The 21,893-nt window shown below is 45.6% G+C and overlaps 1 protein-coding gene across 2 annotated transcripts; it reads left to right on the top strand.

The window, feature by feature from the left end:
• The first annotated feature begins 424 nt into the window (after positions 1-424).
• ST3GAL5 (ST3 beta-galactoside alpha-2,3-sialyltransferase 5) lies at positions 425-21,628 on the top strand. 2 transcript variants are annotated; one of them, XM_087726152.1, is made up of 7 exons: positions 425-530; positions 8,957-9,078; positions 11,660-11,774; positions 15,046-15,389; positions 16,676-16,862; positions 19,183-19,341; positions 20,634-21,628. In XM_087726152.1, exons 2-7 carry the CDS (start codon positions 8,969-8,971, stop codon positions 20,910-20,912), a joined length of 1,194 nt encoding a protein of 397 aa, XP_087582278.1. In that variant the 5' UTR covers positions 425-530; positions 8,957-8,968; the 3' UTR covers positions 20,913-21,628. The 2 variants fall into 2 exon arrangements, with proteins under 2 accessions (XP_087582278.1, XP_087582279.1); XM_087726153.1 differs by having other exon boundaries at positions 20,629-21,628.
• Positions 21,629-21,893: the final 265 nt, after the last annotated feature.

The raw sequence follows: 21,893 nt of genomic DNA, 5'->3' as shown, positions 1-21,893 counted from the left end.
CTGGATAATACAGAGATAAATATATAAAGGAGGATAAGAACTGTGATAAGTCTAATGTAGCTATGTACGACAAGTAGAAATTGTATTTGTTGTGTTAAAATATGTATGGAAATGACAAAGTCAGACAGCTCCAATGTTTTTAATGTTTATTCAATGAAAAATGTATTTAAAAGGGAAAAAAAACACCAAACCGAGCGCCGCCAGTGGGCGCTAAAGAGCAAGGCGGGCTCCGTGTCTCGCGGCCGCCCTCAAGCGTCCACCTTGGGCATTGCAGCCGGGCGCTTTAAAACAAGCCAGCAACCGGCCTCTCTCCTCCTCCTCCTCTTTCCTTATGGAAGGAAGAGGAAACGGGGGGTGGGGCTTCTCTAACTCTTTCTAAGTCTAGGATCCAGACGGTCCCGCCCCCTTTCTCAGCTGACCATTGGCCAGAGCCAGCCGTCCGTCAAACTCCGCCGGTGCAGCTCGCCTGCCTTCTCCTGAGCACCGTCACCGAACCGATGAGCTCGCAGGCGCCGCGGACTGATGGGCAGGTGGGCGGGGGGCGCTCGCTAAGCAACGGGAGGGAGAGGCGCTCGCGGGGGTGGGGGTGGGGGGTTCCCGGGGAGGGGGCAAAAGGTCCGCTGCGTGGAGCATCTCGCTCGGGAGCCCCGGATCCCTCTTGCGCTGCGCTGGCGAAGGCTGCGCGTGCTCTGGATTGGGGCAGGTGGCTTCGCTGCGGGGGGCGGAGGGCAATTGCAGCGGGGCTCGTCCGGGCCAGTTTTGCAAAATTGCGGGGTGGGGAACCCTGGGGAGGGGTCCCCCCACCCCACCCCGGCTGCAAAAGCCTTGCGCGGTGCAAAAACCCACCGTGCGCCTTTGCTAAGCGTTGCAAAAGAGGATGTTGCATTTTTACTAGCAAATATCAAAAACATTTTCGGTGTGTGTGTATGTGTGTGTGTGTGTGTGGTTCTTTGGGGGAGGGGAGTCATTGCCCTCTTGTCACTGCTTTGGAAGAAGGCTGGGATTCCGGGGATGCGTTGGTTGGGGACTGTAGGCTTTGTAGTCCTTAGGGAGGGGGGGCTGTGGTTTATCCCTGATGGGTTTAATTTATCCTAAGTCTGGGACGGTGGGGGGGGGAGGGGGAGCGAGGCTTTTTGCGAAGCGTGGTTGTCTGGGTGGTCAGGAATGTTTTGTAGGGAAGAGAACATTTCCCCCCAAGGAGCTAGAAAAATTAAGTGATTAATTACAAATTTTTAAATGAATTTTAATTTTCTAGCCCCTTGGGTTAAAAACAAAACCCCAAACTTGTCTCCCTCTGAAACCTTCCTGGTCATCCAGAAATTTAAAAACGGATTTTAAAGTTGAGTTGGGGAGAAGCTGGAGAAAAGTGGAAACGTTTTATTTATTAGTGATTGTGGCAAATTGGAAGTTGCGGTAGCAACAGTGTTAGGAGCGCACATTCTCCCCCCCCCCCCCGTACTTTCCCCACAATAGTCCTTGGGCTTAATAATTAATTGAACCGGACAGCTTGAGACCTGTGAGTCTCTGAGAAACTCATTTGTAGGAAATCTTGATTTTGACCCAAGGTGGCCGATGAGTATGGAATATATTTAGAATAGAATAGAATTCTTTATTGGCCAAGTGTGGCTGGACACACAAGGAATTGGTCTTTGGTGCTTAAGCTCTCAGTGTACATCAAAAGACAAGATACATTCGTCAAGAATCATAAAGAACATTACTTAATGATAGCCATAGGATACAAGTAAGCAATCAAATCAGAATAGAATAGAAGAGAACAGGATTATTTATAGGCCAAATGTGATTGGACACACAAGGAATTTGTCTTTGGTGCTTAAGCTCTCAGTGTACATCAAAAGACAAGATACATTCGTCAAGAATCATAAAGTACATTACTTAATTATAGTCATAGGGTACAAATAAGCACTCAGAAAACAATCAATGTCAATATAAATCCTAGGGATAAAAGCAACAAAGTTACAGCCATGCAGTCATAAGTGGGAGGAGATGAGTGAAAGGAATAGGTGAGAAGATTAATAGTGCAGACTTAGTAAATAGTTTGACAGTGTTGTGGGAATTAGTCGTTTAGCAGAGGGATGACATTCAGGGGAAAAAGTGTCCTTGTGTCTAGTTGTTCTGGTGTGCAGTGCCTTATAGCGTCGTTTTGAGGGTAGGAGTTGAAACAATTCATGTCCAGGATGTGAGGGGTCTGTGGATATTTTCCTGGCCCTCTTTTTGACTCCTGCAGTGTCCAGATCCTCAATGGAAGGCAGGTTGGCAGCCATTGTTTTTTCTGCAGTCCTGATTCTCCTCTGAAGTCTCCGTCTGTCTTGTTGGGTTGCAGAGCCAAACCAGACAGTGATGGAGGTGCAGATGACAGACTCAATAATTCCTCTGTAGCGCTGAATCAGCAGCTCCTTGGGCACTTTGAGTTTCCGTTTATCACAACAACAAGAGAAACATGCAGAATAGAAACTTCAGAGTTTCACAGAGTCATTTTGGTTTTGTTGAAGACGTTAATCACTCTTCCACGGCGCCCGGAAATTGCAATAATAACTTCAAAATGCTTGGGACGCCACTTTGTGCGTCACTGCATTATTTTCTGTGCCACTATTATTATTTTTGTGATAGATTCAGTCAAAATGTGCAATTGTGCATAGCAAGGGCATTTGGTTTTTCAATTCCGCTTACTTTTTATGAACTTCATTCTAATGTTGTAAACTAGGTTTAAATTTATTTTGGGGGAAGCAGTTTATATATATATATATATATATTTATTTATCAGCATAAATATAACAAATATAACAAAAAGGCAACAGTAAAAAATATTGGGTTTCTGTCTGGATGGTCTCTTGTGACGAGCCAAAGACAGAGAGTGGAAGTGTGACCTTCCTCCCATATTTGGGCATACCGGGGGCTGTGACTTTATATATATATATATATATATATATATATATATATATGTATGTATGTATGTATGTATGTATGTATGTATGTATGTATGTATGTATGTATGTATGTATGTATGTATACACACACACACACACACACATATACATACATACACCCAATATTGGGTTTCTGTCGTGATGGACTCTTGTGACGAGCCGATTGACAGATGATGGAAGCAGTTAGCTTCCTCCCATAATTGGGGCTTACCAGGGGTTGTAAAAATCTAATAGATACCTTTCACCCTGGCTTCGCTGATAACGGATAAGAGCCTGTGGCCTAATGGCTAAGAAGTCTGCCTAGTATGTAATATAGCCCAGGTTCGAATCCCAGTAAGGGTATGGCTAGCTGATGAGAGCTAAATAGCTTGAAATAGATCTATACTAGTCTCCCTTCATTTATTTATCAGCACAAATAAAAAACATATATATATGTTATGAGAGAGAGAGAGAGAGAGAGATAACAGTCATCTACCTTGTCTGTTGTGGCTCAGAACTGGGTTCTTTTTGGCTACTTTAAAATAGGTGGTAGGAATATTGGCAACAGCTGAATTCAAATCTGAGGGAGTTTGAATAAAAGCAACCATTACAAAGAAAAGTGCTTAACTTTAGAAAGCGATGTAAAACTAACAGGGGTTTGCCACATGGAGTTGAATCATTATTAGTTATATTTATTTAGCAGCTTTGCTCCAGAATCCATATATATGGATTCACACACACACACACACACATCTCTTCTTCCTCTTACATTTTCTGCACAACTTTTATCTCGTTGAATGGGTAGAGAATTTGACTAACAGAATAAGAGTTGGGAGGGACGTTGGAGATCTTCTAGTCCAACTCTTCGTTTGCGCGGGAGACCTTGTACCATTTCAGACAAGAGGCAGTCGAATCTCTCGTTAAAAACATCCATTGTTGTAGCATTTACAATTTCTGGAGGAAAGTTGTTCCATTGGCTAATTGGTTTAAGTGTCAAGAGTTTCTTCTTCTTCTTCTTCTTCTTATTTTTAGGTTGTTTCCCTTCCTTGATTGCTTTCCATCTGTTGCTTTCCTGTCCTGCCTTCGGGTTCTTTAGCAAATAAGATAAGATCCCCGCATCTTTGTAGCAACCCCTGAGATATTGGAACACTGCTATCCAGAAGTGGGATCCTACCAGTTTAACAACTGGTTCACTGGGAGCACCCTTTCCACATGTAGCTCAGTCCGAACTGGTAAAACCCCACCCCTGATGCTATCCTGTCACCCCTTTATATATGAAGATACAGATATATATATATATATATATATATATATATATATATATATATATATATATATATATATATATATATATATATATATATATATATATATATATATATATATATATATATATATATATATATATAAATACTTAACTGCATTAGAAATTATATAATTTAGGTTAACCACCTAATTTTTAAGAATATAAAAGGATCCTCAGACCATTATTAGTTGTATTTATATAGTAGCTTTGCTCTAGAATCTATCTCTCTCTCTTTCCCTCCCTCCTTCCCTCCCTCCTTCCTAGTTGTATTTGTATAGTAGCTTTGCTCTAGAATCTCTCTCTCTCTCTCTTTCTCTCCCTCCCTCCTTCCCTCCCTCCTTCCTCTACATTTTCTGCTCATCTTTTATCTTAGAATAACAGAGTTGAAAGGGACATTGGAGGTCTTCTAGTCCAACCCGTGTTCAAGCAGGAGACCATATACCATTTCAGACAAATGGCTGTCCCATCCATCCATCCATCCATCCATCCATCCATCCATCCATCCTATTCCTTAACCACCCATCCATCTCAGATAATAAGGTTCCATGGCTAAATTACAGATTGTCTTCAACTTATAATGATTCATTTAGTGACCAAAGTTACAGGTTTTTGGCCTAAGCCTGGTGAAGACTCTACAGGTAGTCCTCAACTTGTGACCGCAACTGAGCCCAAAATTTCTCTGGCTAGGCAAGACATTCAGTGAATTTTGTCCCGTTTTATGACCTCCTTTGTCACAGCTGTTAAGTGAATCGCTGCAGCTCTTAAGCTAGCAACATGGTCGTTAAGCGAATCTGGCTCCCTCTCCCTTTGAATTTGCTTCTCAGAAAATCGCCAAAGGAGATTGGCGTGACCTCGGGAACATTGCAACCGTCATAAACAGTGACGTGCAGTCAGGTGAGGGGCAAGAGGGGCCCAGCCTCACCTCTCATCCTGAAAAAGAAAAGAAACGTCAAAAGGAAAAGAATAAATTTACCGCTGAACTAGTCAGGCGAGAGCTTGCGGTGAGGCTTTAGCCAGCTCAGCCGCGTTGCCAACTTCAGTGATTCACTTAACAATTCTGTAAGGTTTCCTCAAAATGCCCTAGTTGATTCACGAGCATCAAGTCAAGTTTCAATACAAAACTAGACAACCGAGGGAGGAATAAAACGGGGCAAAACTCACTTCGCAAATTGTTTATAGCAATAGCAATAGCAGTAGACTTATATACCGCTTCATAGGCCTTTTAGGCCTCTCTAAGCGGTTTACAGAGAGTCAGCATATTGCCCCCAACAATCTGGGTCCTCATTTTACCCACCTCGGAAGGATGGAAGGCTGAGTCAACCCTGAGCCGGTGAGATTTGAACCGCTGACCTGCTGATCTAGCAGTAGCCTGCAGTGCTGCATTTAACCACTGCGCCACCTTGGCTCTTATTTCACTTAACAAAAGAAATGTTGAGCTCGATTGAGGTTGTAAGTCAGCCTGTAAAACAGAAGATTTGTTTCACTTAGAATCGTGTTATTCCTTATTTTAAGGGACATAATCCGCCAAGGGCGTCCTTGATCGGGGGGTGGGTGGACTAGAAGACCTCCAAGGTCCCTTTCCGACACTGTTATTCTGTTATTGTCAGCTTCTGCTTTGCTATCGCTTCAGCTGCCATGAAACGGGGAGGGAGGGCATGGTATTTGGGAGGGGTTACTCATTGTGCTGGTGGAAGTTTCTGGAGTCTACCGATTGATCGGACTACGCATGCGTGGGTGTTTCCCGCCAGCTCTAACGGCACGGACATTCCATCTTCGTGATGCCTTTTGAAGTTATCTCGCACCTGACATTTGGAAGACTTATGATTGGGCTGGGACTGTGATGCCAAGGGGTGGGGAATGGGCTATTCTATATATCAACTGTTTTCGCGCCTAATTAACCAGACTTCGCTATGCATTGCCTTTAACCATTTTTAAGAGCCAAGGTGGCGCAGTGGTTAAAATGCAGCACTGCAGGCTACTGCTAGATCAACAGGTCAGCGGTTCAAATCTCACCGGCTCAGGGTTGACTCAGCCTTCCATCCTTCCGAGGTGGGTAAAATGAGGACCCAGATTGTTGGGGGCAATATGCTGACTCTCTGTAAACCGCTTAGAGAGGCCTGAAAGGCCTATGAAGCGGTATATAAGTCTACTGCTATTGCTATTGCTATTGCTATTAATTAGTAAAAGTACATTTGATTTCTACGCATGGAGTCTCATGGTCATTCTTTCCTAATTAACTAATGGAGAGGAGCTGACAGTTATTGTGGCTTAGGACCTGGATACCTACGGGACCGCCTCCTGCCACGTACCTCCCAACGACCTATAAGATCTCACAGATTGGGCCTCCTTCGGGTACCGTCGACCGGGCAATGCCGGTTGGCGACTATTTGGGGGAGGTCTTTCTCTGTAGCTGCCCCGGCCCTGTGGAATGATCTCCCCGCAGAGATCTGGACCCTTCCCACTCTCCCGGCCTTCCGTAAGGCCACTAAAACCTGGTTGTTCCAGCAGGCCTGGGGCTGTTGACCCCAAAATATGGTCCAGCCCCACTTGAAAAGGGGTCCATGGTGTGTTTTTAAATCTATCTTTTTCTTTTCTCCTATTTTTGATTTGTATTGTTAGCCACCCGGAGTCCTGCAGGATTGGGCGGCATACAAATGTTATTAAACTTTGAAACTTTGATTGCGCTATAGATTCCACAGAAAAATAAGGTGAAATTCAAATATATATTTTTTGCCCTGCCTTTTATGCAACAGACAAGAACAGAGTTCTATTTATTCTGTAGCCACAGGGACAAAAGGAGAAACTGATCACGTGGATTACTAGCGTGCTGAGAAACCGCAGGGCAGGAAACGGATTTTTTTTGTATTCGGATAGAAAAAAAGAAATCCTAGTCATATATATTTTTTAATCCCAAAAAACATTTAACACCAAAATGAGCCCATCTCTGTGTATCTCAAGTTAAGTCAGCTTCTTCAGAACAGAGCAGCAGAGATGCAACCTGGATTAAACTCTTATCAGACCAGAGACATTAAAACATATTATAAAATCTTCTCTCCAAGTCATACGTTTTCAAATTCACGCCTGTAACTTTTTTTTTCATTTTTCATTTTCCCTTTATTTGTATGCCGCCCTTTTCCCTGGGGGGGACTCAGGGCGGCTCACAGTTCAAAAGGGGGGGGGGGGAAGGACAAACAATTTCCAACATAAGGAAATTATGTTAATTATGTTAATTAAGTTCTTAAACTGGTATGTTTTTGCACATTTCACAGAAGCAACGAATTAGCCAACACCTAGAAGCAAACAAACTAATTGCCAAAAGCCAACGTGGGTTTGTCAAAAACAGGTCATGCCAGACTAATCTTATTGCATTCTTTGACAAAGTGGCAAAATTAGTGCATTGAGGCTGCTTCGTTCCTCCCCGCTATTAGTTATATTAGTTTTCCTTATATCCAGGACCGCTGATCAACAAGATCCTTAATTCAGGACTTGGATTGGGGAAATTTAGCCTAAATAGTTTGAGAGCTAAGGATGTGTTCAGATCTCGCGAATTGGGCAAGCTGAATAAAAACCCCTGTTCTGCTTACTCTAAGGATACTACTTCGACTTACGACAGTTGATTTAGTGACTGTCCAAAGTTAACAGCAACCCTGGGGAAAGTAGCGTTACGACGGTTTTTCCACACCTAAACCGTTGCGGCATTTCCTACGATCACGTGATCAGAATTCAAAAGGCTTGGCAACTGGCATGTACGTACAACGTTTGCAGTGTCCTGGGGTCATAGACCCCCCCCTTTGCGATCTTCTGACAAGCAAAGGCAAGCGGGAAACCAGATTCACTTAACAACCGTGTTACCTTCAGCGGGACAATGCCGGCTGGCGACGCCTCGGAGTAGGGCCTTCCCTGTTGCTGCTCCGGCCCTATGGAATGAGCTACCCCCAGAGATCCGGGCCCTACCCACTCTCATGGCCTTCCGTAAAAGCTATTAAAACCTGGCTTTTCCGGCAGGCCTGGGTAGCGCAGTGGTTAAATGCAGCACTGCAGGCTACTTCAGCTGACTGCAGTTCTGCAGTTCAGCTGTTCAAATCTCACCGGCTCAAGGTTGACTCAGCCTTCCATCCTTCCGAGGTGGGTGAAATGAGGACCCGGATTGTTGTTGGGGGTGATATGCTGACTCTGTAAACCGCTTAGAGAGGGCTGAAAGCCCTATGAAGCGGTATATAAGTCTAACTGCTATTGCTATTGCTATTGCTATTGTTGACCTCTTGATTGAGGTCCAGCCCCCCCCTTTGATTGTGTGCATGTTGTGCTTCTTTTTAATTTTGTTGTGTCTTATTGTTTTAATTCTTTTTTTAATATTTTTCATTTCTGTAAGCCGCCCGGAGTCCTTCGGGATTGGGCGGCCTAGAAATTCAATAAATGAAATGAATTCAAAAACTGCAGTGATTCCCTTAACAACTGTGTGAAGAAAACGCCGTAAAATGGGGGCAAGACTCCCTTAACAAATCTCTCGTTTAGCAACAGAAACTTTGGTCGTGGGGAAGCTGAAACAGTCCTAAGTCTCCTATTTCTGTGCCTGTTGCAACCTCGGAGAGTCGCTAAACGAATGGTTGTAAGTCGGGAACTAATGAATGCCTCTGTGTTGCATCGTTTATTCTCCGGGCCGGGGATCCCTCTGGAAATGCTAAATATAAATCATTTTAACAGAAAACTCTCGTTTCTTTGCCAGCAATGCTGAGGGATGAAACGGCTTTTCCCCCAGAAAGGAGCTGCAGTTTTTCTGGACCATGTTCGATGTTGGTTACGCAAGAAGATGAAAAGGCCAGCCGGGTGTTTGAAAAGTTCTTTCAAGTAAGTCCCTCTTTCCCTTTTGAATACCTGATTTAAAGTTATTGGTTTTTTATAGCAATAGCAATAGCAGTTAGACTTATATACCGCTTCCTAGGGCTTTCAGCCCTCTCTAAGCGGTTTACAGAGTCAGCATATTTGCCCCCAACAACAATCCGGGTCCTCATTTTACCCACCTCGGAAGGATGGAAGGCTGAGGGAAGGAGGAAAGAAGGGAGGAAGGAGGGAAGGAAGGAAGGAAGGAAGGGCAATAGCACTTAGATTTATATACCACTCCATAGTGTTTTTATAGCCTTCTCTAAGCGGTTTACAAGAGTCAGCATATTGCCCCCAACAACAATCCGGGTCCTCATTTCACCCACCTCGGAAGGATGGAAGGCTGAGTCAACCCTGAGCCGGTGAGATTAGAACCGCTGAACTGCAGATAAAAGTCAGCTGAAGTGGCTATAAGTGGTTATAGAACCGGGCTTGAGCCAAAATGTTAAAAAGGGCCAGAATATAAGCCCTTTTCACAATGGAGGCCACAATGGAGCCCAGAATTTATCAGAAACACATTAAGTGAGTTTTGCCCCGTTTTGCGACCTTCCTTGCCATGGTTATTAAGCGAATTACCGCAGTTGTTAAGTTAGTCGCACGGTTGTTGAAGCGCGTCCAACTTCCCCATTGACTTCGCATGTCAGAAGGTCGTAAAAGGGGGAATCACGTGACCCCCTGTTACACTGCAACCGTCATAAGTACATGCCAGTTGCCAAGTGTTTGGATTTTGATCACCTGACTTTCGGGATGTGGCAACAGTCAAGTGTGAAAAGCTGCCATGAAGTCACTTTTTTCGGTGCCGTTGTAACTTCAAACGGTCACTAAACAAACTGCTGCAAGTCGAGAACTACCTGCACCCAGTCCTCCTCCTGTTTTCCCCATAACAACAACCCTGTGAGGTGGGTTGGGCTGAGAGACAGTGATTGACCCAAAGTCATCCGGTTGGTTTTTCATGCCTAAGATGGAAACTATAATTCCCAGTCTCCTGACCCAAATTCCCTCAGGTGGCTTTCGTGGCTTTCAAGGCGGGACTAGAACTCCCAGTCTCCTGGTGATTGGCCCAAAGTACCCCACCTGGCTTTCATGGCTAAGGCGGGACTAGAACTCCCAGTCTCCTGGTGATTGGCCCAAAGTCACCCACCTGGCTTTCATGGCTAAGGCGGGACTAGAACTCCCAGTCTCCTGGTGATTGGCCCAAAGTCCCCCAGCTGGCTTTCATGGCTAAGGCGGGACTAGAACTCCCAGTCTCCTGGTGATTGGCCCAAAGTCCCCCAGCTGGCTTTCAAGGCTAAGGCGGGACTAGAACTCCCAGTCTCCTGGTGATTGGCCCAAAGTCCCCCAGCTGGCTTTCATGGCTAAGGCGGGACTAGAACTCCCAGTCTCCTGGTGATTGGCCCAAAGTCCCCCAGCTGGCTTTCATGGCTAAGGTGGGACTAGAACTCCCAGTCTCCTGGTGATTGGCCCAAAGTCCCCCAGCTGGCTTTCATGGATAAGGCGGGACTAGAATTCCCAGTCTCCTGGTGATTGGCCCAAAGTCCCCCAGCTGGCTTTCATGGCTAAGGTGGAACTAGAACTCCCAGTCTCCTGGTGATTGGCCCAAAGTCCCCCAGCTGGCTTTCATGGATAAGGCGGGACTAGAATTCCCAGTCTCCTGGTGATTGGCCCAAAGTCCCCCAGCTGGCTTTCATGGCTAAGGCGGGACTAGAACTCCCAGTCTCCTGGTGATTGGCCCAAAGTCCCCCAGCTCCCCCAGCTGGCTTTCATGGCTAAGGTGGGACTAGAATTCCCAGTCTCCTGGTGATTGGCCCAAAGTCCCCCAGCTGGCTTTCATGGCTAAGGTGGGACTAGAACTCCCAGTCTCCTGGTGATTGGCCCAAAGTCCCCCAGCTCCCCCAGCTGGCTTTCATGGCTAAGGCGGGACTAGAACTCCCAGTCTCCTGGTGATTGGCCCAAAGTCCCCCAGCTGGCTTCCATGGCTAAGGCGGGACTAGAACTCCCAGTCTCCTGGTGATTGGCCCAAAGTCCCCCAGCTGGCTTCCATGGCTAAGGCGGGGACTAGAACTCCCAGTCTCCTGGTGATTGGCCCAAAGTCCCCCAGCTGGCTTCCATGGCTAAGGCGGGACTAGAACTCCCAGTCTCCTGGTGATTGGCCCAAAGTCCCCCAGATGGCTTTCATGGCTAAGGCGGGACTAGAACTCCCAGTCACCTGGTGATTGGCCCAAAGTCACCCAGATGGCTTTCATGGCTAAGGCGGGGCTAGAACTCCCAGTCTCCTAGTGATTGGCCCATGTCTCATTGATGGGACTCTGCTCCCAACCGCTTGAATGGACTGGGACCGCATCCCTTGGGGAGTATCTAGTCTGAGATATTCTTGTTGGATTCATCATTTATGTCAAAATGTCATCTGCATTTTTAATCCCACTCCCTTTGAGTCTGCTGGGCTAAATGCAGGACGGAGCGGAGGGGGGGGGGTTGCATCCCGCATTTAGGGGGCAGATTTTGGAATGTGATACATCCACGAACACCTCGTCTTTTTTCACCCTTTTAGGTGTATCGTGATAGTTGTGATTGCAGTTTGCTTTATTTACCTAGTCAAGACAAGGTACAATGCCAGGATATGTGAAACAAGAAGAATTCACCAGGTCAACCCTGATCATGCCAAGGTCAGTTCACTGTTTTAATAAAGAGGGACAGGATAGTAGTAAGCGGGGGGGGGGGGGCAGAAAGGGCTTATGAAACCTCCCAACCTCCATCCCTTTCTCTTTCTTTATTTGTCTCTCTTTGTTTTTCTCTCCCTCACTCCCTTCCTTCCTTCCTTCCTTCCTTTCTTTCTCTTTCTTTATTTGTCTCTCTTTGTTTCTCTCCCTCTCTCTCTCTCCCTTTCTTCCTTCCTTCCTCTTTCTTTATTTGTCTCCCTTTGTTTCTCTTGCTCTCTCTCCCTTCCTCCCTCCCTCCTTTTCTCTTTCTTTATTTGTCTCTCTTTGTTTCTCTCTCTCTCTCTCTCTCTTCCTTCCTTCCTTTCTCTTTCTTTATTTGTCTCTCTTTGTTTTTCTCTCCCTCGCTCCCTTCTTTCTTTCCTTCCTTCCTTCCTTTCTTCCTTCCTTCCTTCCTTTCTCTTTCTTTATTTGTCTCTCTTAGTTTCTCTCCCTCTCTCTCTCTCCCTTCCTTCCTTCCTTTCTCTTTCTTTATTTGTTTCTCTTTGTTTTTCTTGCTCTCTCTCCCTTCCTCCCTCCCTCCTTTTCTCTTTCTTTATTTGTCTCTCTTTGTTTCTCTCTCTCTCTTCCTTCCTTCCTTTCTCCTTCTTTATTTGTTTCTCTTTGTTTTTCTTGCTCTCTCTCCCTTCCTCCCTCCCTCCTTTTCTCTTTCTTTATTTGTCTCTCTTTGTTTCTCTCTCTCTCTTCCTTCCTTCCTTTCTCCTTCTTTATTTGTCTCTCTTTGTTTCTCTCTCTCTCTCTCTCTCCCTTCCTTCCTTCCTTTCTCTTTCTTTATTTGTCTCTCTTTGTTTCTCTCCCTCTCTCTCTCTCTCCCTTCCTTCCTTCCTTCCTCTTTCTTTATTTGTCTCTCTTTGTTTCTCTCGCTCTCTCTCTCTCCCTTCCTTCCTTCCTTCCTCTTTCTTTATTTGTCTCTCTTTGTTTCTCTTGCTCTCTCTCCCTTCCTCCCTCCCTCCTTTTCTCTTTCTTTATTTGTCTCTCTTTGTTTCTCTCTCTCTCTCTCTCTCCCTTCCTTCCTTTCTCTTTCTTTATTTGTCTCTCTTTGTTTCTCTCTCTCTCTCTCTCTCCCTTCCTTCCTTTCTCTTTCTTTATTTGTCTCTCTTTGTTTCTCTCCCTCTCTCTCTCTCTCCCTTCCTTCCTTCCTTTCTCTTTCTTTATTTGTCTCTCTTTGTTTCTCTCGCTCTCTCTCTCTCCCTTCCTTCCTTCCTTCTTCTTTCTTTATTTGTCTCTCTTTGTTTCTCTTGCTCTCTCTCCCTTCCTCCCTCCCTCCTTTTCTCTTTCTTTATTTGTCTCTCTTTGTTTCTCTCTCTTCTTTCCTTCCTTTCCTCCTCCTCCTCCTCCTCCTCCTCCTCTTAACAATCGTCCTTCTTAGCAACATACATTTTCTGCCCAATTGTAGTCAAAGGTTCAGGACTACCTATATGTGCTAGCGATTTCTATGAGAACAAACATATGTAGTCATTTCTCATTTTTCATGGTATTTTGGTTAACAGTTTGAGGGGGAATCTTATCAGTGGATGGCATATCAGTGAGTAAATGTGTAGGAGATATGTGGATGTTTTTAAAAAAGTATTACTGCATGTTCCTGCAGATAAGCCCATCTGGAGATAAGCAAAACCAAATTACTCAGCTAATATTCATGAGTGGTATACTGTATATGGTCGTATGAAATCCTTAGATATCTCTTTTTCCCTTTTAAGTTTGTTTTCTTTTGGAATTATTATTTTTGCTTCATTTGTCTTTCTGAAAAGAGATAAACGACTTAAACCTTTTATTTACTGTTGGTTGAAATATCCTCAAATTTCCTTCTCTGCCCTTGCCAAATTCCAATTAGAGGAATTGCTTTATAAAATGTTGCCTTTAAAAAAAATATATGTTGGCACTCAAAAGTAAAGAATTTTTGAATCAATAAGCAGGAGTGTAATTCTGGAGAATCCCAAGGTTTTATTTTTACGGAAGGTTTATTTTTTGGAAGAGGTGTGTGTGGAGAAGACGTACATTCATTGCGTTAATTCAAAATAGAAAAGAGAATAAAGGTTCTTTTTAAATGATGAGGGAATTGAGGATGGGTACTTTATAGGCCCAACAGCAAAAAATGACAAAAGGAGTTACAAGATACCAGAGGCGAAGCAGGACAGATTCACCAAAAAATTAATAAGAATTGAAATTCTAAAAAGGGCAAGAGATGATGGATAGACATAGAATACTCTTTGAACATGGTGGTCATCCCAATAAGTGTTAGAAAAGTGACGTAGAAAGTAGAAATGGGGAAAATAATATTATGTGTACCGAAACATAAATAGAACACAATTACGATTACTATGTATAGACAAAGGTTAGAAGTTGAAAAAGTATGATTATGTATATCTAAATGGGGCAGCCCTTGAAGAGCATTCGGCGACTTCAGCTTGTCCAGAATGCAGCCGCGCGAGCGATCGTGGGTGTACCTCGGTTCACCCACGTAACACCTATCCTCCGCGAGCTGCACTGGCTGCCTATTGGTCTCCGGATACGCTTCAAGGCGCTAGTTGTCACTTATAAAGCCCTTCATGGTATCGGACCTGGGTACTTGAGAGACCGCCTGCTGCCAATTACCTCCCACAGACCCATTAGATCCCACAGATTAGGCCTCCTCCGAATTCCATCCAGTGTCGACTGGCGACTACCCGGAGGAGAGCCTTCTCTGTGGCTGCTCCGACCCTCTGGAACGAACTCCCCGTGGAGATTCGAACCCTCACCACCCTCCAGGCCTTCCGCAAAGCCCTTAAAACCTGGCTGTTCCGACAGGCCTGGGGCTAAACAACCGTTGCCCCTATCTCGAATGGTATGATTGTTGCGCTTTTTAAATTATGTATTGTTTTGTGTTGGTGTCAAACTGTCTGTATCCCCTTTCCCTTACTCAAGTTGTGAGCCGCCCTGAGTCCCCCTCGGGGAAAAGGGCGGCATACAAATGAAATAAATGAAATGAAATGAAATATCACTATCAGAAGCGGATGCAAAATATATTGACCCAGATAATACACTCTTCACTAAGCACTTACAGAGGTTAAAGGAAAAATTACAAATAAAATTATATACCCAAAAATTGCATTCAAGATTGGACATCAAAGCAGAATGGATGAAAAGAATTGCGTGGAACCTCACTGGGTTGTGTCCACCGCACATTCTTATCACACACATACAAAAAATATTCATAAGCGGCTGGTATGTTTTGCCGTTCTAGAGAGCTCAGAAATACGCGCAGGGGATTCTGCAAGTCGAGTGCCGCCCATCTTTTGCGAAGACCAAGTTGAATGAGTTGTTTCCACACAAATACAACCCAGATCTGTTTCCCTTTGTAACGAAAGAGATCGACGCTCAATCCGATCTCTTTAAATATCCGCCCCCTTTCGGGTTTCGGGATCTTTTGGAGAAGATTCGAGACTTGGTCCAACTTCTACCCGAATACGATCTACCGGCGGAGCTGCGGTCAAAGCAGTGTAAGCGGTGCGTCGTTGTGGGAAGCAGCAACGTGTTACACGGGTTGAAGCTGGGCTCCACCCTGAACCACTTTGACATTGTCATAAGGTAGGTCTTCGGTTTTTTGCCGACGGTCACAAATGGAGAGAGTGTCTGTTAACAGTGTCAGGGCTCCAAATAGCCTCCAAAAGTAAATCAGAGTCCAAGGCAAAATATTGCTCAAAGTTCCAATTGATGAAGAGAGCCAGGTTGGCACATCTGGGAAAACCTGAATCTGAAGGCTTCCCAGTTTTCCCAACCCAGCTGAAAGTTCAAGATCTTGTCCCCACACCCACCAGTCCATCCCATGGTCCCATCTCCCACTGCCACGCTGGCAGCTTCCACCCATCCGTGCTCTACATGGGGCAGCCCTTGAAGAGTATTCGGCGACTTCAGCTTGTCCAGAATGCAGCCACGCGAGCGATTGTGGGTGCACCTCGGTTCACCCACGTAACACCTATCCTCCGCGAGCTGCACTGGCTGCCTATTGGTCTCCGGATACGCTTCAAGGCGCTAGTCGTCACTTATAAAGCCCTTCATGGTATTGGACCTGGGTACTTGAGAGACCGCCTGCTGCCAATCACCTCCACTAGACCGATTAGATCACACAGATTAGGCCTCCTCCGAATCCCATCCACCGGCCAGTGTCGACTGGCGACTACCCGGAGGAGGGCCTTCTCTGTGGCTGCTCCGACCCTTTGGAACGAACTCCCCGTGGAGATTCGTACCCTCACCACCCTCCAGGCCTTCTGCATAGCCCTTAAAACCTGGCTGTTCCGACAGGCCTGGGGCTAAAGATTCGTCGCCCCCTTTCGAATGGTATGATTATTGCGCTTTTTAACTATGTATTGTTTTGTGTTGTTGTTAAACTGTCTGTATCCCCCTTTCCCTTCTTTAAGTTGTGAGCCGCCCTGAGTCCCCTTAGGGAAAAGGGCGGCATACAAATGAAATAAAACTCAAACTCAGTTCCGGTCAGGTGCAGAGGTGCAGAGACAAAAGATGACCTTGGCTTTCTAGAAAGAATGTTGTTATGGCTACATCGCATCTAACTCCATACAATCCCCCCTCCTATTTCCCCACTATAGAAAATGCCTAGTAGAATAATAGAAAGTGTGGCAGGCCAAAGACCCCGAAAGAAAAGAGGTCGGCAGGCCTGACAAATAAAGGAGAGAGTTAGAAGAGACCTCGGAGGTCTTCTAGTCCAACCCCCTACTCAAGGCAGGAGACCGTAGACCAGTGACAGCGAACCTTTCAGACACTTGAGTGCCCAAACTGTGTGCCTGTGCAATTTTTTCAATATGATCCACGTATCAAAGCTCCGATGTTCAGCTGCATTGGGCATGTTGTGTTTTCAGGTTAAACGACGCACCCGTCCGGGGATACACAAATGATGTCGGCAACAGAACCACAATACGGATGACCTATCCTGAAGGAGCGCCTAGGTCTCAAGATGAATATTTCCCAAATAGCTTGTTCGTGGCAGTATTATTTAAAAGTGTTGATTTTGCGTGGGTAAAAGCGATGGTGAAAAATGAATCATTAGTAAGTCATTATATTAAATATTGCATTTGTGTGAAATAGGCGACACCCGAATTGTACCGTTTGCGTGTTTACTACAGCAAGTTTCCATTTTGAATTTTCTCCCCCTAGCTGGCCGCTCTTAGTTTTCACTAAAATTGTTGGCTTTGGTGGAAGGAATATGCCTAATGTAGTATTACTGTATAGGTTTATTTATTTATTTTATTTATTTATTTTATTTTCACTTTATTTGTATGCCACCCTTTTCCCTGGGGGGACTCAGGGCGGCTCACAGTTCAAACGGGGGTGGGTGGGTGGGAAGGACAAACAATTTACAACATGGAGACACTACATCATTTAAGAACACAACAGTCATACAATTCGAGTGGGGTTAGAATCGTTTAACCCCAGGCCTGTCGGAACAACCAGGTTTTAAGGGCTTTGCGGAAGGCCTGGAGGGTGGTGAGGGTCCGAATCTCCACGGGGAGTTCGTTCCAGAGGGTCGGAGCAGCCACCGAGAAGGCTCTCCTCCGGGTAGTTGCCAGTCTACACTGGCTAGATGATGGAATTCGGAGGAGGCCTAGTCTATGCGATCGTATCGGTCTAGTGGAGGTTCTATTGATGTGACTATTAAATACGTTGCTGTTAGCATTAAATGCACTGGCACCCTTTAACGCAGTGGTGGCGCAGTGGTTAAATGCAGCACTGCAGGCTACTGCTAGATCAGCAGTTCAGCGGTTCAAATCTCACTGGCTCAGGGTTGACTCAGCCTTCCATCCTTCCGAGGTGGGTGAAATGAGGACCCGGATTGTTGTTGGGGGCAATATGCTGACTCTTGTAAACCGCTTAGAGAGGGCTGAAAGCCCTATGAAGCGGTATATAAGTCTAACTGCTATTGCTATTGCTATTGCTATTAACTGCCAAGCCACTCTGAAGTGGTTTACAGTGAAAAATTAGAAATAAACTAAAACTCAACCCAACAGAAACCAATATAACCATAAGAAATGTGCCGAATTCCTACTGAGTACAGATGTTTTAGAAAAAAAACATATTTGTACTTCTCTTTAGGGCGTGTATGCATTCATAGGCACACAATTCCCAATTTTTTATGTTATTTTTTTCCTCCTGTTGTATATTGATTTTTAATTTGATTTTTGTGAAACACTTTCTCATTTAAATATGCCTAACAGGTTGCTTAATTCAGTGCCTCCACTGTGGGGTGGGTGAGGTGGGAAGATGCCTCAAAACACCCTCTCATTTTAACTTGACTGCTCCAGTTAGTTAGTTAGTTAGTTAGTTAGTTAGTTAGTTAGTTACTTAGTTAGTTAGTTAGTTAGTTAGTTAGTTAGTTAGTTAGTTAGTTAGTTAGTTAGTTAGTTAGTTAGTCCTTCTTTCCATCTCTGGCTGGAGATACCAACTTTAGCCATTTTGAAAAACGTTTGCGGTGGCATTTCATTTTAGGGGACCTAGTCACCCCTGGCAAAGAATTGGGGATTACAAATAAGCTTCGCTTAGTGACGGCCAGGTTTAGTGACTACTTAAAGTTACGGTGGCGCCGAAAAGTAGCTTTGCGAACAATCCTCAGTTTGTGACTGATGCAGCTTCCCACGGTCACATAATGATGGCGACACACTTCCCAGCGAGCTTCTCAGGAGCCAGAGTTAAAATTGCAGCCCTGGTTCCCACCATGATGTCTTGCTTAACGGCTTGCGTGACTTGCTTAACGACCCCAGGGGAAGTAACAGCATAACTCCAGCAGGGTCCTGGGGATGTTTGGATTAGTGACCGTGTCACTTAGTGATTGAGTTAACCTGAGTAGTGGCCTCTAAGTGAGACTACTGAGTGTTAATTTTTTTCCCCTCCTGTAGAACTCCACTTACAAGAGTTCAGTTAGTGACCAACCATAGTCACAGCAGCACTGGAAGAAAAGGAACATGGCCGTTTTTCATGTGAGCATTTCAGCATTTCTGTGGTCACGTGATCAAAATTCAGAGGCTTGGCAACTGGCATGTACTTACGACAGTTGCAGTGCCCTGGGTCACATGATCCCCTTTTACGACAAGCCTAAGACAAGGGGAAGCCAGATTCCCTTAACAACCTGGTTGCTAACTTGAGAAGTGCTGTGATTCGCTTAAAAAACCGTGGGAAGAAACGTCATAAAACAGAGCAAAATCCACTTCACCGACGTCTCACTTAGCGACAGAAATGTTGTGCTCAGTTGTGGCCATACGTTGAGGGACTAACCTGTAATTAAATTCTTCATGGGAGTAATTGCTTCACGTTAGGCTGGATTTGGAACCTTGTGGTAATTTGTGTGTCTTTGTGTGTTGTTGTCGTTGTGCAGCCGCTCTGGATGCATTTGTTCTTTTGGCAGAAGGTGGTGATGAAAATCCCCGTTAGTCCCAGGAAGTTCCGGATTTTGAACCCCATCCTCGTGAAGGAGACAGCGCTGGATATCCTGCAATACTCAGAACCTCAAGCCAGGCTCTTCTCTTGGGATCAGGTCAGTGTACAGGTAGTCCTCGCTTTACGACCACAATTGTGCCCAGAACAATTTATTTCCTTCCTTCCTTCCTTCCTTCCTTCCTTCCTTCCTTCCTTCCTTCCTTCCTTCTTCTTTCTTTCTTTCTTTCTTTCTTTCTTTCTTTCTTTCCGTCCTTCCTTCCTCCTTCCTTCCTTCCTTCCCTTTCCTTCCATCTTGATTCTTCCTTCCCTTTCCCTCCTTCCTTCCTTCCTTCTTTCCTTCCTTCAGGGTTGACTCAGCCTTCCATCCTTCCGAGGTGGGTAAAATGAGGACCCAGATTGTTGGGGGCAATATGCTGACTCTCTGTAAACCGCTTAGAGAGGCCTGAAAGGCCTATGAAGCGGTATATAAGTCTACTGCTATTCCTCCCTCCCTCCCTCCCTCCTTCCTTCCTTCCTTCCCTTTCCTTCCATCTTGATTCTGCCTTCTCTTTCCTTCCTTCCTTCCTTCCTTCCTTCCTTCCTTCCTTCCTTCTTTCCGTCCTTCCTTCCTTCTTCCTTCCTTCCTTCCTTCCTTCCTTCCTTCCTTCCTTCCCTTTCCTTCCATTTTGATTCTTCCTTCTCTTTCCTTCCTTCCTTCCTTCCTTCCTTCCCTTTCCTTCCTTCTTTCCGTCCTTCCTTCCTTCTTCCTTCCTTCCTTCCTTCCCTTTCCTTCCATCTTGATTCTGCCTTCTCTTTCCTTCCTTCCTTCCTTCCTTCCTTCCTTCCTTCCTTCTTTCTTTCTTTCCGTCCTTCCTTCCTTCTTCCTTCCTTCCTTCCCTTTCCTTCCATCTTGATTCTTCCTTCCCTTTCCCTCCTTCCTTCCTTCCTTCCTTCCTTCCTTCCTTTTCCTTCCATCTTGATTCTTCCTTCTCTTTCCTTCTTTCTTTCTTTCCTTCCTTCCTTCCTTCCTTCCTTCTTCCTTCCCTTTCTCTTTCCTTCCATCTTGATCCTTCTCCTTCCTTCCTTCCTTCCTTCCTTCCTTCCTTCCTTCCTTCCTTCCTTCCTTCCATCCATCCATCCATCCATCCATCCATCCATCCATAGTTAGAATACAGTATCGCATGCTGAATCAGCCCACAGTCAGGAATTCTAGCTGAAGGTTGACTCAGCCTTCCGTCCTTCTGAGGTGGGTGAAATGAGGACCCAGATTGTTGGGGGGCAATATGACACCTCTGGAAACCGCTTAGAGAGGGGTTGTGAAAGCCATGTGAAGTGGGATGGAAGCCTTGGGTGCTGCGCCTGTCCTTGCCAAAGGAATAAATCTCTTTCTCTGCTCCCCCTCTAGAACAGACCCACGATGGGCATGTTAGCCGTGGTTCTGGCTACCCATTTATGCGACGAAGTGAGCTTAGCCGGGTTTGGCTACGACCTGCGTCACCCCGACGCACCTCTGCATTACTACGACAGCCTGTGCATGATGGCCATGAAGTGGCAAATCATGCACAACGTCACCCGGGAGACGCAATTCCTCCAAACGCTGGTCAGGGAAGGCGCCGTGAGCGATCTCAGCGGGGGAATCTACTGCGACTTCTGCGAGAAACCGGGCTAAGCGGTGGGATCAGAGACTGACTTCCGCGGGTTCCTGCAAGCTTCCCTCGGGTTGGGGTGTGTGAAAAAGGGAGGCAACTCCTGCACGAAGCAGACAATAACTTTCCTGAGTTCAGTCTTCATAGAATATTCTGGGCTTTGCTTCCCAAGAGTGGTGCCATTCAGCCGGTTCTATCCAGTTGGGATGAATCGGTGGGAGTGGCGGTAGGAGGCTCCGCCCACCCACCGGGACCTCCTTACAGCCCTCTTTTGACACTCTGCACATGGACGGAAGGCCCTGTGCCTGCATGGAAGTACAATACAATGCAATACAATACCAGAGTTGGAAGGGACCTTGGAGGTCTTCAAGTCCAACCCCCTGCCTAGGCAGGAGACACCACACCACTTCAGACAAATGGGTCTCCAGTCTCTTCTTTAAAGCCTCCATTGATGGAGCACCCACAGCTTTTGGAGGCAACTTCTGTTCCACTGGTTAATTGTTCTAACTGTCTGGAAATTTCTCCTCCGTTCTAAGTGGCTTCTCTCCTTGATGAGTTCCCACCCATTGCTCCTTGTCCTGCGTTCAGGTGCCTTGGAGAATAGCTTGACTCCCTCTTCTTTGGGGCAGCCCCTGAGATATTGGAAGACTGCTCTCCTGTCTCCCCTAGTCCTTCTTTCCATTAAACTAGACCTACCCAGTTCCTGCAACCGTTCATCGTATGTTTTAGCCTCACATTAGCGAACCGGTAGCGAAGGTAAGTTGATTTCACCCCTGCTTCTCACAGCTAACTCCTATCGGTCATTGCAACACACAGCACTTCTGAATGTTTTTGCATGGACACATGGAGAATGAATTACGAGCGGTTCTTGACTTACGACTTATGGTACCCGGTGCTCCGGGCAGGATCCGGTAAGCCCGTACCAAGGCGTTACCGGCTTCAACCCACCACTGTCTCCATCCCAGCGGGACTCTGGGTGAAGTAAAAAATATGAAAAATTATGTAAAGTTTAGATAAGAGGCAG

The sequence above is a fragment of the Thamnophis sirtalis genome, unplaced genomic scaffold (genome assembly GCF_051295495.1).
Source record: "Thamnophis sirtalis isolate CommonGarterSnake01/CBP01778 unplaced genomic scaffold, rThaSir2_p1.2 scaffold_12, whole genome shotgun sequence".
Classification (NCBI taxonomy): domain Eukaryota; kingdom Metazoa; phylum Chordata; class Lepidosauria; order Squamata; family Natricidae; genus Thamnophis; species Thamnophis sirtalis.
The sequence above is the reverse complement of the archived record's forward strand: the minus strand, read 5'-3'. Positions and strand labels throughout refer to the sequence as shown.

Excerpts from the sequence above, each read along its gene's own strand:
- ST3GAL5 (XM_087726152.1), top strand. The coding sequence starts at position 8,969 with ATGAAACGGCTTTTCCCCCAGAAAGGAGCTGCAGTTTTTCTGGACCAT. Across the intron at positions 9,079-11,659 it reads TGTTTGAAAAGTTCTTTCAA|GTGTATCGTGATAGTTGTGA; the intron begins GTAAGTCCCTCT and ends TCACCCTTTTAG. Across the intron at positions 15,390-16,675 it reads CACTTTGACATTGTCATAAG|GTTAAACGACGCACCCGTCC; the intron begins GTAGGTCTTCGG and ends TTGTGTTTTCAG.